The sequence below is a fragment of the Macaca fascicularis genome, chromosome 6, assembly GCF_037993035.2.
Source record: "Macaca fascicularis isolate 582-1 chromosome 6, T2T-MFA8v1.1".
NCBI lineage: Eukaryota > Metazoa > Chordata > Mammalia > Primates > Cercopithecidae > Macaca > Macaca fascicularis.
In genome coordinates, this window is record NC_088380.1 from 41,376,598 (window position 1) to 41,392,745 (window position 16,148).

Sequence of the window (16,148 nt, forward strand, 5' to 3'; positions counted from 1 at the left end):
CTCATTCCAGTTTTCCTGGGACTTCCTTGGTTTGAGAACTGAAAATTTTATCTCCCTGGACCTATCCCAGTCGTGGGAACCCTGGCATCCTTGGCCATTCTTCCTGTCCTGCTCCTCCTGGGAACTTGTGGGGAGAGGGGCAGGCACAGAAAACTGTGAGTTAAAGAAACAGTGTGTGTGTGTTTGTGTGTGTGAAAGTAAGTTAATGCGACGGTTTGCCCTCCTTTTACCATTGTCATCATCATCACTTGGGGACATTTTTATTAAAAGCCTTCTGGATGCTGGTCCTACCTAGAATGAGAAAACAGCTTGAAGCTTCCATTTCATTTTCCTTTACTGGAGGCTCTGGAGCTCTGCAGATCTGAATGGGGGTGGAAATCAGGTGGTAGATGTTAAAAACAGAAAACAGGTTGAAATTAAAAATCGGAGTTGACAGCATGGTCTTCTTACCTGCTGCAGTAAATTGATAAAGATGGATCTTCTCAAACTCCTTGGCAGGCCAATGTCATACAGAACTGCTGCAGTCAGTATTTGCTTTAGACTCTAAAGTGGAAACTCCCACAGGTTAGTTGGAGGCTGCCAGGAAAGCAGCTGCACAGGATGTGGAAGGCAAATAATTGTGTTCTGAGAGAAAAACAAGCTCCTCATCTTCCTGCAGTTACAAGTTTTCTTGAATGATTCTGGCCCCTTCTACCCGGTTCAGTGCCTCAGCAGCTTGGAACGAACATCCTCTTTTATTTTTTTTTGAGACGGAGCCTTGTTCTGTCACCCAGGCTGGAGTGCAATGGCACGATCTCGGCTCACTGCAACCTCCGCCTCCCGGGTTCAAGCGATTCTCCTGCCTCAGCCTCCCAAGTAGCTGGTACTCTATGGGCAAGCACCACCACGCCCAGCTAATTTTTGCATTTTTAGTAGAGATGGGGTTTCATCATTATGGCCAGTCTGGTCTCAAACTCCTGACCTCAAGTGATTCACCCGCCTCTGCCTCCCAAAGTGCTGAGATTACAGTTGTGAGCCACTGAGCCAGGCCCAGAATGAACATTCTTAATCCCTTTCTGAAGTTCCCTTCATCCAGTGATACAATCCTTTTCCTATCTCATATTCTTCGAGAGATATTTAAATTCAGCTGCCCAAACAGGAGTTTAAGCTGCTTCGGCTCTTTTGAGACTTACTAGCCTCTGGGAGGGTTGCATGCGGGTTCTCTGATTCAGTTCCTTTAGGGTATGACTCTTACCTGAGTGACATGGAAATCAATCTCTTTGTCTTTATACTGGCTCAGGAGCCAGGGCACCTGGCCCAGAGCGTATCCGCAGAAGTCTTCCCGATGCAGCAGCAAGCTCACCGTGGGCCCGTGGGCCTTAATGATGCTCAAAGTCTGTACAGGCAGCAAACAAATACCATTTCTGAGACTTCCTTGGGTTTTTCATGGGTTTTCAGAACACCAAGAGCTTTAGGTACGCCCCAAAACTTTCCTCGCTGCTTTCAGTCAAGAAATAGTTCTTTAAATTCTTTAAAATCTTTTAAAAATGTTCAGATTAAGATCATTGCATGGGACAGAGCTGTATTTGTATTTACCTCTGTATTTATACTGATACTCATTTCAATACTTGCCCTTCTCTCCTATTTTTTATTTTATTGTATTTTTTTGAAACAGAGTCTCACTTTGTTGCCTAGGCTGGAGTGCAGTGGCACGATCTGAGCTCACTGCAACCTCCGCCTCCCAGGTTCAAGCAATTCTCCCCACCTCAGCCTCCTGAGTAGCTGGGATTATAGGCGTCCACCACCATGCCTGGCTAATTTTTGTAATACCAGATTGTATTTTATTTTATTATATTATATTTATTTTATTTTATTTTATTTTATTGAGACAGAGCTTTTCTATTTTTTAAACCTCTCTCTAATAGTCACTTTCTTTCAGTGTATTAAGCAATAGAACTTACCTCATTACTTAAAGAATCTTTAAGCTGTTGTGGTGGCTCATGCCTGTAATCTCAGCACTTTGGGAGGCTGAGGCAGGCAGATTGCCTGAGGTCAGGAAATTGAGACCAGCCTGACCAACATGGTGAAACCCCCATCTCTACTAAAAATACAAAAAGTAGCTGGGTATGGTGGTGGGTACCTGTAATCCCAGCTACTTGGGAGGCTGAGGCAGAAGAATAACTTGAACCTGGGAGGTGGAGCTTGCAGTGAGTGGAGATGGAGCCGCTGTACTCCAGCCTGGTTGACAGAGTGAGACTCCATCTCAAAAAAAAAAAAAAGAATCTTCATTGATTCCAGCTCACTTTGACCCCAACTATTACCCCCACCTGACTCTGTTTCTCTTTCCTGCCCTTGGAGCAAAGGGTTTCCAAGGTATGGTCTATATTTGCTATTTCTACTTCTCAGCTCCCATTCACCTCCCAATCCACTAGAATCTTGCTGCCATTCAGTGTAGAAAATCAACAACTTCCAGATTATGAAATATAAATGTGATAAATTCTGATTATAAAAATGTAGAAATCACAAATGTTATGATGAAGAAAACGTAATACACATAGTACTCATGGATAAACACTGGTATATTTTAGTATATTTTTTATTTATTTGACTTATTCTTTCCTATGTTTTCTGTGAATTTTAATTTATTAAAGATGACATCATTCTTACAGAGTTCTATATTCTGCCTTTTCTATCTAATGTTTGACAATTTTTTGTATCAGCTACATTTTACAACAAATCATCTCAAAACTTAATGGCTAATGGCAACTATCATTTATTTCATTAAAGACTATGTATTAGCTGGGTGGTTCTTTCACCATACATTTCCAAGCAATGGACACTTGTCAAGATTTTTCTTGAGTGCTGTAACACTCAGGACTAGATCTTTGCTTCTTGAAAACTTCTCCTTTCTAAGCTTCTAAGACCTCATTCTACTTCACTTTCCTACATTCTTAGCACATTCCGTATTCTCCATCATGAGTTCTTCTCCCTTGCTTTCCCCTTAATATTGATGCCCTCCAGAACTCTATTTTTGCCACTTTCCCACTCTATATACTCGCTTTAAACAACTCCATCTAAATCCACTTATTTGGTTGTTACTTATGCAATGATGATACTCAAATCTGTATGTTCAGTTTTTGCTTTTCTTTTTAAACTCCAAATGTGAATATCCTCAAACCTACTAATATCTCCACTTGACAGTACCATAGGTGTTCAAATCAAAATGTCTACATCAAACCCATTTTGTACTGTTCCATATTTGTAATTCCTCCTCGTTTAAATTGATGATCCCAAGATCACCTGAGTCAGAAACCTAGGAAACCATCCCAGGTGTTTCCATTGTAATAAGCTTCCAAATGATGCCAAGTGCTGGTCATTCTATTCTTCAGCATCTGACTACTCTGATCAGTTCCACAAACACTGTGTTAATTGATCTCTTTACCACTTATGAGCTGGAATATTTCTATAGCCTTCTAGCCAATAGTCTTATCTTAGTCCACCCCATACCCCTCTATTTTTAATGTTGATATTAGAATGATTTTGCTACTACAGTACTCAAATCCTTGCTTAAAACCTTTCAAGCATTTCTTGTTTATTAAAAAAAAGTCCAAACTTGTATGTAGCAGCTAAGGCTCTTCATTATATGACTAAGACCATCTTTTTGGTTTCATTTCTTTCTGCCTTATATCTTTTTTTCTCTCTTCCCTTCCCTGTCTCCCATCACACTAACTCAGGTGTGCCTGATCCCCCATTTTCAACCTCTGCCTCAGTAAGTTTTAGTCCCTCTGTAGGGAATGCATCTTCGCTGTGGTGAGCAGCTTCATGGGCTGCAAGGATCAATTCCAATGCTGCAGCTCACCAGGGCAGTTAAGTGCTTCCCTCTCTGTGCATCCTTCTCACTTTGTGTACCTTCTGTGCACTTGCCTGGCTCTTCCTGTGGGGAGCAAGGAGAGTAGTCGTTAAACAGATGCATTGAATTTGTTTTCCAGGTGCCTTGAAGAAAACACTTCCCTACAGAATATTTTTAAAGTTCCATGTTGCTAATGATTTAACTACCTCAGGATGTTAAAAAAATAAATGCTTTAATAGTTTAAAGTGTTGAAAAGAAACTAGAGAAAGTTGCTAAGTGTTAAACTTTTTATAATAAAGCAATGAAGAGACCTAAATAGGATATCATTTAGCCTTCTTAAAAAAACTATAGCAGTTAAGCAAGATAAAGGGAAGACACTTTTAAAGCAAGATATGTGTGAATGTACATTGTAATCTATTCTTTACAAGGACAAGGCACTGCAGTATTTTGAAGCAGCCAAGTATATTCTTTAGATGTTATTTTATTTAATCATGATATTCTTAGACACAAGAAGCATCTGTGAACTGCTATTTTTCCTAATTAGTGACTCAGCTCATATATGAGTTTTAATATATAAAACGTGAAATATCTAACTTTTTGGGTTTTCTTTACTCATTTTATCTTATTGATTGTTCTTTCCACGTACTGAAATGTCAGTTTCATGAGTGTGGGATTTTGATTTATTTAATTCCTGCTATAACCTCAGGATCTGGAACAGTGTCTGGCATGTCATGGGGATTCAATAAACATTAACTGAAAGAATAAATAAATGGTGATTTGAAATAGGTGGAAAAAAAAGAAAAAATGGATGAATCTCATAAAATACAACCAATGGCTTCCAAAAATACTGACTATAACTATCATGTTACAAACAGAAGAGAAATTTCAACCAGCATGTAGGGACATCCAGCTTGAGGCATCCTGAGGCCCACTCACCTGCATGGGTGAGGCCGAAGGAGCCCACTTCTCCATTATATACCGGAACAGCATGAAGATCTTGTCAGACAGTCGGTTGGCATCCAGTCTCGGGTAGGGAAAATCTCTCCAGTGGTTGACATATTTGTAAATGGCTTTGCTGAATTTCTCAAGGGCTGCATTTAAAACACACAACCACAGACTGAGAAAAATATAAAAATGGGACAGACGATAAAATAATTTGAGAAGAGAGTGCTGATGATTAGTAAATATGCAATGGTTTTTATATGATCTTACGACTGCATCAAATACACATATGGAAAGTACTCAGCCACAATAGTGAAATGCAAATTAAAAGCATAATAAGACACTACTATCCAGAATGTCTAAAATTTAAGACTGTCAATGCCAAGTGTAGACTAAGGTGCAGTTGCTATTCTCACATACTGCCGTGGTTCAAGCATTTGGCAGGACTCTTTGGCACTATCTAACAAAGTTGAATATGCATTCTATTTGACCCAACTATTCCAGTCTTATGTATATAGCCATTAGATATGTGTAGATATGAGCACTAAAAGTTTGTACAAGAATCCATTCATATTAGCTTTTTGTTTTGGTAATAGCCCCAAACAGAATATAGTATAAATATCTGCTAATAGGTAGAATTCTATTACATTCTATAGACATGTAAAAGAATACAGAAATAAAAATGGGTGATAGCTCCACAGAACAACATGGATGAGTCTTACAAACAGGCAAAGCTAATGGTGTTTGAAGTTAGGACTGTGGTTACCCTTTGAAGGTAACATGAGGGGGCTTCTGGGCTCTGACAATCTCCCACTTCTTGACCTAAGTGGTGGCCACATGGGCAACTTCACTTTGAAAGAACTCATCAACATGTACACTTCTGATTTGCGTGCTCTTCTGTGTCTATCTTTTACTTCAATAAAATTAAAAAGAAATCTAGGCCTGCCAAAATACCATTGGGGCAGTGAATCCACATATATTTGCATGAAATGCATAAAATAATAATATTATTTTCTTCAGCCCTTGTGTGCTACTTATTTTGCTCACATTCACAAAATACCCTGGAAAAGACCCTGAGCATGTTATAGCAGTAGAGCTGGCCATTTATTGGCTCATTCATGGTCTCTCCAAACTCCCTATAATTTCTTTGAGAATCTCCTGCTATACTTTCTAATAATTTATTTCTTGGTGTATGTGTGCATGTGTGTGTGCGTTTCTAACTGACTTGTAAGCAACCTGAAGTAAGGGATGATGTCTTGCTGGTTCATGGTATGTGAAGCAGCCAGCACAATGTCTGCTAATTTGCTGATTGATCAAATGACTAGGTATGAATGAATGGATGGATGGCTGAATGGCTGGCTGGATGGATAGTTATTTTTTATACCTTTTCTTTAGTTGCAGTCAGGCAAAAAGTTGCTTTAAGACCAAAGGGCGCTTAGATAATTTTATAACACAGAGAATTCCCTTAGTAATGTTCATGAGGATTTCCAGTTTTATTTAATTTTACATTCTTGGTTGTTAATATTAAATGTAGAAATGCTGTTAGAGGTTCCAAAGTTTTTTTTTGCAGGAACACAGTGTTAGCTATGATAATAAGTAGGAATAGTAAAAAATATTGAAAGTAGGTTAGTCTAGTATAGTTGCACAGGTCCTTGAGTCAGACTGTCATAGTTGACAGTCTTAGCTCTGCCATGTACTGGCTGTGTGACCTGAGGCAAGCTGTTTGAAACTTTCTAAGTCCAATGTTCTCACTTGTAAAATGGTGAAAAACATGCTACCCATCTAATGTGGTTGCTGTGAGAGTTAAATGAAATAGTAATCTTTTTATTTTTATTTTTTATTTATTATTTTTTTTGAGACAGTCTCGCTCTGTCGCCCAGGCTGGAGTGCAGTGGCGCGATCAAGGTTCACTGCAAGCTCTGCTTCCCAGGTTCACGCTATTCTCCTGCCTCAGCCTCCTGAGTAGCTGGGACTACAGGTGCCCGCCACCACGCCTGACTAATTTTTTGTATTTTTAGTAGAGATGGGGTTTCGCCATGTTAGCCAGATGGTCTCATCTCCCGACCTTGTGATCCGCCCACCTCGGCCTCCCAAAGTGCTGGGATTACAGATGTGAGCCACCGTGCTCTGCATGAAATAGTAATCTTAAAATACCCAGGGCAGTGCCCAGGCACACAGCAAGTTCTCAATATATATGAGATAAAAATATTACTTTGATGACAGAACAAGAAGAAATGGGAAAGATGGAATAGAAGAACCTTTGTTAATAAGTAAAGAAGACATTCCTGACAGTGTGGGCTTTTAAATTACAAAATAGTAGTGTTAGGGTATGTTGGAAGTGGAAGGGAACGTAGCAATCACTTATTCTGATGTTTTTGGAGTTGAAACTGGGACTGAGAGAAGGGCAGGGTCACTTGGTGGCTCAGTGGCTGAGCAGAGTCAAGAGACCAGGTCTCCAGTCTCATCCAAGAAACCTCCCTGTACACTGTAAACACTACTTCCTAGGAATTCCAAGGCACGTTTTTCTCTGTAGGCTCTTGATTTCTGTGACGTATTTCAGTTTTGGATAGAGGAGTTTGTGACCATAGTTTGCTTGCCTGTTTTTCTTGATTTTATGATTGCTTGTAGTTTGGTTACTTTGTTTCGTTATCATTATTACAATATTGCATTATAATCAGATGCCAAAATTTAACCTATGCTAAGAACTGGTAGGTGCTGACAATCATTGCCAAGAAAGTATCCTCCAATTAGAGAAGGAGGTCAGTTGAAATGGAAGTTTGTACAGGGCAGTGAAGAGTGTAGACTGGGTGGTCCCATAGACCTGGGTTTGAATGCCACCTCTGTATCTCATTGACTGTGTCATCATTTTGGGAAAGTTCCTTACTTTCCTTGCACCTCAGTGTCTCCTCTATACAATGGGAAAATAGTACTTATCTTGCAGAATTGCTGTGATGATTGAATGAGATAACTCCCCTGCTGAGGACTTTCCATGTGGTAGGCACTCAAAAAGTGGTAGCTATTATTATTCAAAAGGACAAGATTGGAATTAAAGGGAAAATAAGACTTTTGCTTAATTTGTAAGACAGTTCACAGTCTGGTTTTAAGCAAAAAGGAAATCATCGGGATACCCACCAATACAGAAAGTCCCCTTCATCCTTTCATCCTCGGCCAGCCTGAGCATGGTTTGCATGGTGAGCAGGGTCATCATCATGAAGGGAATACTCTGGGACACTGCAGTGAGGGGCAGAAAGGAGAGAGGTGTTATTTGTCTTCTCAAATTTGGGGTTCTGTGACTCCAAATCAACAAAAAGCATTTCAGGGCTGCATGGAGGAGGCAGATGAGGTGTAGTAGAAAGATGTTTCTATAATTCCCCCATCTCTGCCCCACTTTAATACCAGGCTATAGTTAGATAATCAAGGAGGGGCTGATTGAAAATAAGGTTCTAGCTACACAGCCATTTGTACCTGTTGTTAAGTGGCAGTTGCTTATTTGGAAGGCAGCTATTCTCACCACTATACCATCAATGCTGCCAGCAATTGCTTAGTTGGATAATTAATTTATTAATGTCAATCTCTCCCACCAGATCTTCCCTGTATCCCCAAAGTATATGTAAATATATATAACAGATGATTCCTAAATATCTGTTAAATACAGTAGTGTAGAAATAAATGATAGGGATCCCTATTTCATGAAAGTGTTCAGTGGTTAGTAGAATATACCTTACAGAAAATGTGCTTCTGCAAATGCAAAGCTGGATGAAGGGGAAGGTGAGGATGGGAGAGTGGCCAAATTCAGAGCAGTCTAGACTAGTGGCTGGGCAGCAGAATCGTCCATGCTCATTTTGAATAGCTGCCCATATCCCTCTATCAATATTTCTTGGTAGAGAAGAAGGTAGAGATGCTAGCTCTTCTACCATTTGCTCCCATTTAGCTTTTAGACAATTAGCAGTTGTCATTTCCCAGGGAAAACATGGAGAATAGTCCCACTATACCATAGCTGGCTGCCAATTCAGCCAGGGCAAGCACAACGAATTCATTTGGTAGCTCTAAGATCTTGAAGTTACTTTGTACTTCATACATCACAGAGTTGAAATCATGTGCAGCAAGAGACACCAAAACCTCACCAGCTAGCATTCTGATTTCTCTGAGCATCTGAAGAGGAAAAGAAAAATAACAATAACAACTGAAAAAGGGGTAGAGTGAGGCTATGGAGGGGAACTAGTCAGCATAATATTTATGTATGTATTTATTTATTTTTAAAATTACAGATTCACGGGCTACGTGTGCCGGTTGGCCACATGGTTCAACTGTGTAATGGTGAGATTTGGGCTTCTAGTGGACCCTCACCATTCCTCCCACCTTCCCTTCTTTTGGAGTCTGTGAAAACGTCTACTGACCCCCAAATCTGCAAGAACACTATTAAAACTAGTTTTTTAAAGTGCAATCAAGTTACCTCTGCTTTCCCAGCAACTGACACCTACCAAGAATCTTTCACCATGGTTTTCTAGCAGCCCGTTCTCTACTATCCAGCCATACTATTTATAAGCTACTCTAGCGTTGGGACGAAGGGAGAACAGGCTGTTACAAAACCGTAGTGAGAAACGCTTGGTAGGTGTCAGTAGCTGGGAAAGCAGAGGTAATTTGAATACGTTGAAAATGCTGGTTTTAACAGAGTTCTAGTAAACTTGGAGGTCAGTAGCTGTTTTCTTGCTGATTGATCTGGTACCATGAACACAGGACTTATATTTTATGTTTAAGAGATGCAAATTACTGTGGTTGAAAGACTGAAAGGAAAAGTGAAAGGAAATGAGCTAGGAATTGAGAGCTTTGGTTTCAGTGTTAATCTGGCCTAATTATCTCCAATATTGATGGTACTGGGAAAGACTTCCGATTTTGGTGATGGTGAGCTAGGTAAATTTGATCAACTCCTCCTCCTGAGGAAAATAAAAAAGACCCAGATAAGATATAAAAATATATACTCATAAAGCCATCAGCAAACTCACAATATAGGTTGGAACGAATTACTGAGTTGAGGCCTGGAAATGATTATTGATCTAGAGAGATAAGCCCTGCATTTGAGACTGTTTTGTTGCATTTTGAAGCAATAGTCAGAGTTCAGAGCCAACCAGTGGTGAGACTCTGCTCATCCCACCTCTTGTCTTTTGGGCTAAGACACCAAAGGGCTGTGCTCAGATGAAAGGTTAAATTGGTGTTCTCATGAATAACAATCCAATTTTGAGTTATAGAAGTGACCCAGAAATCTCAAGCCCTGAAAGCATCATAAATTGTTAGTGCCATTGGCGGGAACAAGTAATTCTTCTTTCTGGAAGAGATAACATCATCCTAGGATTCAAATTATTTCTACAAATTATTATTTTTTGCTATGTTGTCTATCAGACAATCTAAGATAAGTAGGTACATAAAAAATAAGTCATAAAGAAGCCAAGAAAATTGGTTTCTAGTTCTGTCAATAGACAGCTATGTTCCTTTGAAAAAAATATATCTCTAATTGTGAACTTCCTCTTCTAAAAGGAGGTTGGATAATATCACCTCTAAAATAACTCTTATCTTTGCCTCAGTTTCCTCATCTGTGAAGGAGTAAATATCAGGCATTATAAGGATATCCAAGTTACTGCAAAGAACAAATACAAGTGATTTGTGGTCCTGGCAACAGTGTAGAACAGTCCACATGGGTGCAGTTGGATCACTTAAAGACCCTTTTCACCATCATGAACCAAACTTACATTGTTGTCTCTCATGTCCTTAGAAGCATAATAAATCAACTGTTGGACAATTGCATCATCCAAGATGTCAGTATTCTGAATAACAGAAGTGAGATGACTGTAAATGTCTTCCTGTGAACATACAAAGGCATACATAGAAATTTGGATTGCAAAACTAAAGAATCAAATGAAGTCCTAATGAATAACACCATTAAAGTAAGCAATTTATCTTTTCTACACAATGAATTTCATATTATATGCCTTAATTAAGACTTTCTTTTTTTTTTTTTTTTTTTTAAGGTGGAGTTTCACTCATTTTGGCCAGGTCAGAGTGCAATGGCATGTTCTCAGCTCACTGTAACCTCCGCCTCCTGGGTTCAAGGGATTCTCCTGCCTCAGCCTCCTGAGTAGCCAGGACTACAGGTGTGTGCCACCATGCCCGACTAATTTTTGTATTTTTAGTAGAGACGGGGTTTTGCCATGTTGGCTAGGCTGGTCTCGAACTCCTGACCTCAGGTGATCCACTTGCCTTGGCCTCCCAAAGTGCTGGGATTACAGGCATGAGCCACCGTGCCTGGCCTTAATTGAGGCTTTCTGAACATAACGTGCATCTTTAGGAGTCAAAGGCTACAGAGCAAAGTTAATTCTAGAAACTATTTTAACTTGGCTACATTTCTATGGCAAGATCTGATTGAAGACCAGGATAGGCTACCTGCCATTCCATGTCTTTTGAAAATCACTGTTGTGGGACACTCAGGGGAATGGAAATGGCTGTCAGCCTAATTGCTGCCCTTACTACCAGGGAGTGATATGGTACTAGGGAACACACTGTAACTCCCCAAGAGGCTGCTAAACTATGAAACTGGATCCTAAGGGACATTTACAGGCCCTTGTTTCATTCATGCCTCTGCAGACAGAAAGTTGTGGACAACCTTTTAGACAGGGCCTCCGGTTGTGTGGCTTGACTCGATGCCCTGTGTGAGGGCTCTTGTAAATCTTTTAGGTGGCTATGTGTCCTCTGGAAGACAAGAGACTGGTGTTCTGAAATCTCCAACAGCTTCAACATGTACCTCCAGCCACTGCACCCATGCTTAAGTTGTTAAATAGCATCCTTTGCATTATTCCTCAGGGCTGGTCCTTGGGAAGTTTGAGAATAATGCATAATTTTTCTTTGCTTTCTTCCTTGTATTTTCTGGGCCTGCCTAACTATCTCTGTGAGTCTTTTTCTTCTGTGTGCTTACTCTTCTGTCTGCAGGCCTTGTTCTTTGGCAAGGCTAACATTTATGGAGCTCTCACCACATTCCTGGAACTGTGCCAGACTCATTATCTGGAACATTTTATTAATACTCACAAGTCCCTGTGTTAGGTACCACAAATATATTCATTTTATAGATCAGGAAATTGAGCTTCAGGGAGCTTAATGTACTTAGTATTACGTACTGATGCTACAATTTGAAACCAACAGACTGAATTTTAGCTGGCACCTTAACCTCCTGGTTATGCTGGCTATTATTATTCTTTAACTAGACTCATCATAAAATAAATAGGAAGTGCTTCTTAAAAACATGTATTCTCTGATCCCTTTACTGGAAATTCTTCTTCAGTGCTTCTGGGATCCAGAGGTTATTCTCCAAGTGATTCCCAATGTTTGAGAAAGAGTGCTCTTTGGGAAAGGTGACTTCTACTGAGAGATTAATGTAATGGTTTTCAACCATACCTAAATATTTGAATCACCTCCAAGAGCTTTAAATGCTCAAGATTTTCACAGACTGATCCAATAAGAATCCCTGGTGGTAGGGTCTGGGTGTTGATATTTTCTCAAAACTCTCTAAAGGATTCTAGTACGTGGTCAGGGTTGAGAACCATTGAATTAAGAGACAAAGGTATAGGCACTGCCCTTCACATGGAGACAACACTGAATAATGATTAGGAACATTTTTTTGGAGTCAGATGGACTTGCTTTTGGATATAGTCCTCTGTTCTTAGTTGAGCAAGTCGTGTAACTTCTCTGTGCCTAATTTTTTCTCAGTTATCAAATGGAACTAGCAATATCTACCTGATAAAATTGTTCTGGGGAGTGAATATTATACAATACACTGTTGTTTGGAAAATATCTAGCATTTTCCTTCCCAGGTAAGTGTTCGATGAAGGGCAGTTATTTCTTTTATTTTACAGAAGGTTGTTGAAATGTGAAAAGTCTTCAATTCTTAGGTAAACTTCTAGCTGTGAAATAGCATTATAGATGAGCAGGGAAGAGCTTTAGGGATTTTTGTAACAACCCTCAAATTATAAAGGAAACAGTCTCATCCACATGTTTGTAAGTCTGACATACACCTTTCAACATCTGCCTATATAAAGTTATAAAAAGGAACTTTTTTTTGCTATTTTCTAGACATAGATACTGTGATTCTTGAAATGCTAAATATCATTGCTTAAACATTACAATGACTTTCATTACAACAGTGTTTACTGAAAAATTGAATGCCATGTGACACGCCAGAGAAAAATGAGAAAGTTGAGGCAAAGAAAAATATATACAAAATATTGCAACAAGAAGACTGAAAAAGGGAAAAAGATTTTTTCTACATTCCCTACCTTGTTAACAATATCTTCCTTGTTCAGCATGCCAAGAGTGAGGTTAATATCCCCAAACATCTCTAAAATGTACAGAAAAATATGAATTAAAATATGTGCTGAAATGTCCTCCTATTAATTATTTTGTAATCAACACAGAAAGTTCATTCATTCATTTATCCTCTCTCTCTTTGTCTCTCTCCCTTGACTGCTAGCTCTTTGATGGCAGGAACTGTTTTATTCATATCCATGACATAATTGAAACTAGCAGATATTCAATTATTATTATTATTTTTTAAACCTGAATCAAATGTGAAAGGGAAGATAAAAGATGCTGGATTCCTCTTCATCCCTCTAGGCAAGTGGGCATTGCCTTGTAAATTATCTCTTGCAGGGTTTAGCTCTAAGTGTCAATGAGTTGAATTTCTCACTCCTGACTTGAGCATTAGAAGGCAGGGGTGCAACATAGCTGTTTATTTTTCACTCGTCCTCCCCTCAGTACCTCTCCCATCTTCTTTTTCCATGCCCTCTTCAACTCCATCTATTCTCCTGTGCCTGCTGACTCCCTCTTTTTGTCCCATCCCCATGTCCTGTTTTCTGACAATGACCTAAATGTGTTTGACTTGCATTTTCTATGAATATATGTTTTGGAATAATGCACTCTAGAAAACTGGAAAAAAATGGAGTCAAAGGAATTGAGCAATTTCAAGCTACATGGCAAGTTGATAGGAGAAATGCTTTTGGAGATGAAGATTTCTCATGAATTTCCAAACCAAACAATATACTCATTTAGGGCAATCTTTTTGGCAAAGCAGAAAGGCAACCATACCTGGAAATTGGGAGAAATACTTCCAAAGGACTCTTCTAGTATTTAAAATTAAATAACAAACTGCCTTTCTTTGATATGTAGCCACTTTCTCCTCAGGTAGACTATAAATTTTAAAGCACAACCATCCCTTAGGCTTCCAGTCTATTATTGATCCTTCACAATCAGCATAACTTTATTATGTATTTTGCATACCATTTCATAAATCCTTTGAGGTGTACAGACCTCCCACAATGACGCACCACCCCCAGACCTCATATATGCCTATAATTCCACAGACACAAAACACAGGGAAGAGCCTTGACTTCTCAGGATCTGATGATGCTTACCTATGAATTCCTCTGTACTGGGTGTCATGTCTTGGCTGTTTCAGGGTCTCTAAAAGATAGCACCTAAGTATTCGAAATAGTAAGGCTAGAAAATCAAACAGGCAGGTTGGCAAGTTTCTCATATAAGGTTCACATAAGCCTCTCTAAATGAAAGTGCCTCCTCCACTTGATTGGCACAATGGTCTGGGAGCTTCCAGCGATGGGCTTGCTGTTGAGGTTGATACTGTATTCTACCACTATGACATTTTCTTGTGTCTGAACTCCTGCTAACCAACAAAATGGCTGCATCTCACCAAATATTTCCCTTTGATTACCAGAGTATTTGGGAAAGAAGTAATTAGAGACTGGGATTCAAACCATAGTTGTAGACCAAAGGTGCTCCTCTCCCTAAACTTGAGTCCATGGATCACAAATTCAGGAATGGTTTTCCGTGGTCACTTTAGTGTCCTGATGTTGGGAAAGGCTTTCTGGTGAACTTGTTGATTGTTATACTTAGTGAAAGTCAGTCATATGAACTGAGCATGCTCAGTGGGCTGGAATGTACTTCAGGGGCAGTTGGATGGAATGTCCAACTGACAGCAGCAAAGCGAAGCCCTCTCTACCTCCCTCTCCATTAATTCTTCACTGGCATGTTCAGGATCTTGGCCTCACTCCAGGCTCAGGCTTTTTCTCTGTCTTCATGCTTTCTTTTTGTTTTCAAATTATTTTTTATCTAGACCAATTTTCCATAATGCTTTCAACTTTTCTAGCATGAACTGAAATCTGGTCCCCAACTATAAATCTATGTGATGACAATCTTCGATATATGTCCAGACGCTATGTGAATATGGAGGATGATAGAGAATGGAAAGAGGGTACTGCTAGTCTGTAGGGCTAAATGTAGAAGGCGCTGAGGAGGGGAGCTCATGACAATTTTCATCTGCTGCTGCTTTTTTGGCTATCTTACCTTCATCAGCAAAGCTTATTCCAGATTCAAAGGTCAAGTGCCTCCAACTAAACCATTGAATTCATCATTCTTCTCATAGACATTTTGCACTGTATTAAAGAGTTCCTCAACATTTTCCTCTTCCAAAGTCAGCATCACTTTCAGAGTTTTGTCTGGAAGTGACTTATCATGGGATTTACTTGGTGTCCTTATTTAAAATGTGAATTCCCAGTCCCCACTTCAGACCCAGTAAATTGGAATGAGGGGGCAGCAATCTATAGTTTTAATGTGCGCCCCTGGTGATTCTTAGGTTCGTTAAACTTTGAAAAGCATTGACCAAGGTCCTTCCCCAAATATTCATTAGTGGATCAGTAAATAGCAGTTAACTGAAGAATGTTTGTTGTGTTTCGGCAAGGAACTCTTCCCCAGCATCATGACTCACTCACTGAAGAATAGGCCAAGATTGGTGAGTCAGGGAAGTACTGGGGTGATTAGAGGCATTTTGAAACTCTTAACATCTTATAGGGAAAAAAGATATTACAAATTATGCGCTCTTAAAGTCTTAAAGAACCATGTACAGCAGAATCGATAATAAGAAAGCTAGGAATTTAGGTAATTGTTACAACCATTTTCTTAATATTTTTGTGAATGGTGACAAATGATTTTTCTGTATGTCTGTACATAAAGACTTCCTTGATTTCATAGAGATTAGAGAATTTAGGAGACAACTGATTTATATTGGCTTTAATTTATTAATCACTACAATCAAAACACGTTTTGCTAAAATCCTTTCAGACAAAGCAAATTCACTCATTGAAACCAATATTGTAGATAGTTTAAAAATCCCCAAATCCTCAAAACAGCTAATTTGCTGTCATTTCATTTCATTTTCAGTGGCCTGGTTGTTGCATCTTCCCATCATTTCTTCCTCTTCTCATTATACGAGGCTAGCACAATATGGGTTTGATTTCTCTAAGACTCTACGAGGATTCTAAACATG

At 39.3% G+C, this 16,148-nt stretch overlaps 1 protein-coding gene across 1 annotated transcript in view; it reads right to left on the reverse strand.

Annotated features, from left to right (window-relative positions):
* MROH2B (maestro heat like repeat family member 2B) overlaps positions 1 to 14,721 on the reverse strand; it is a 75,254-nt gene extending 60,533 nt beyond the window's left edge. Inside the window, exons 1-9 of the mRNA XM_005556793.5 lie at positions 14,224 to 14,721; positions 13,090 to 13,151; positions 10,516 to 10,626; positions 8,764 to 8,923; positions 7,904 to 8,002; positions 4,766 to 4,920; positions 1,235 to 1,375; positions 451 to 543; positions 292 to 361 (exon numbers count right to left, since the gene is read on the reverse strand). Coding sequence (XP_005556850.3) covers positions 292 to 361; positions 451 to 543; positions 1,235 to 1,375; positions 4,766 to 4,920; positions 7,904 to 8,002; positions 8,764 to 8,923; positions 10,516 to 10,626; positions 13,090 to 13,151; positions 14,224 to 14,251 — 919 coding nt within the window. The 5' untranslated portion in view covers positions 14,252 to 14,721. The remainder of the gene's footprint in view (positions 1 to 291; positions 362 to 450; positions 544 to 1,234; positions 1,376 to 4,765; positions 4,921 to 7,903; positions 8,003 to 8,763; positions 8,924 to 10,515; positions 10,627 to 13,089; positions 13,152 to 14,223) is intronic.
* Between the last annotated feature and the right edge of the window lie 1,427 nt (positions 14,722 to 16,148).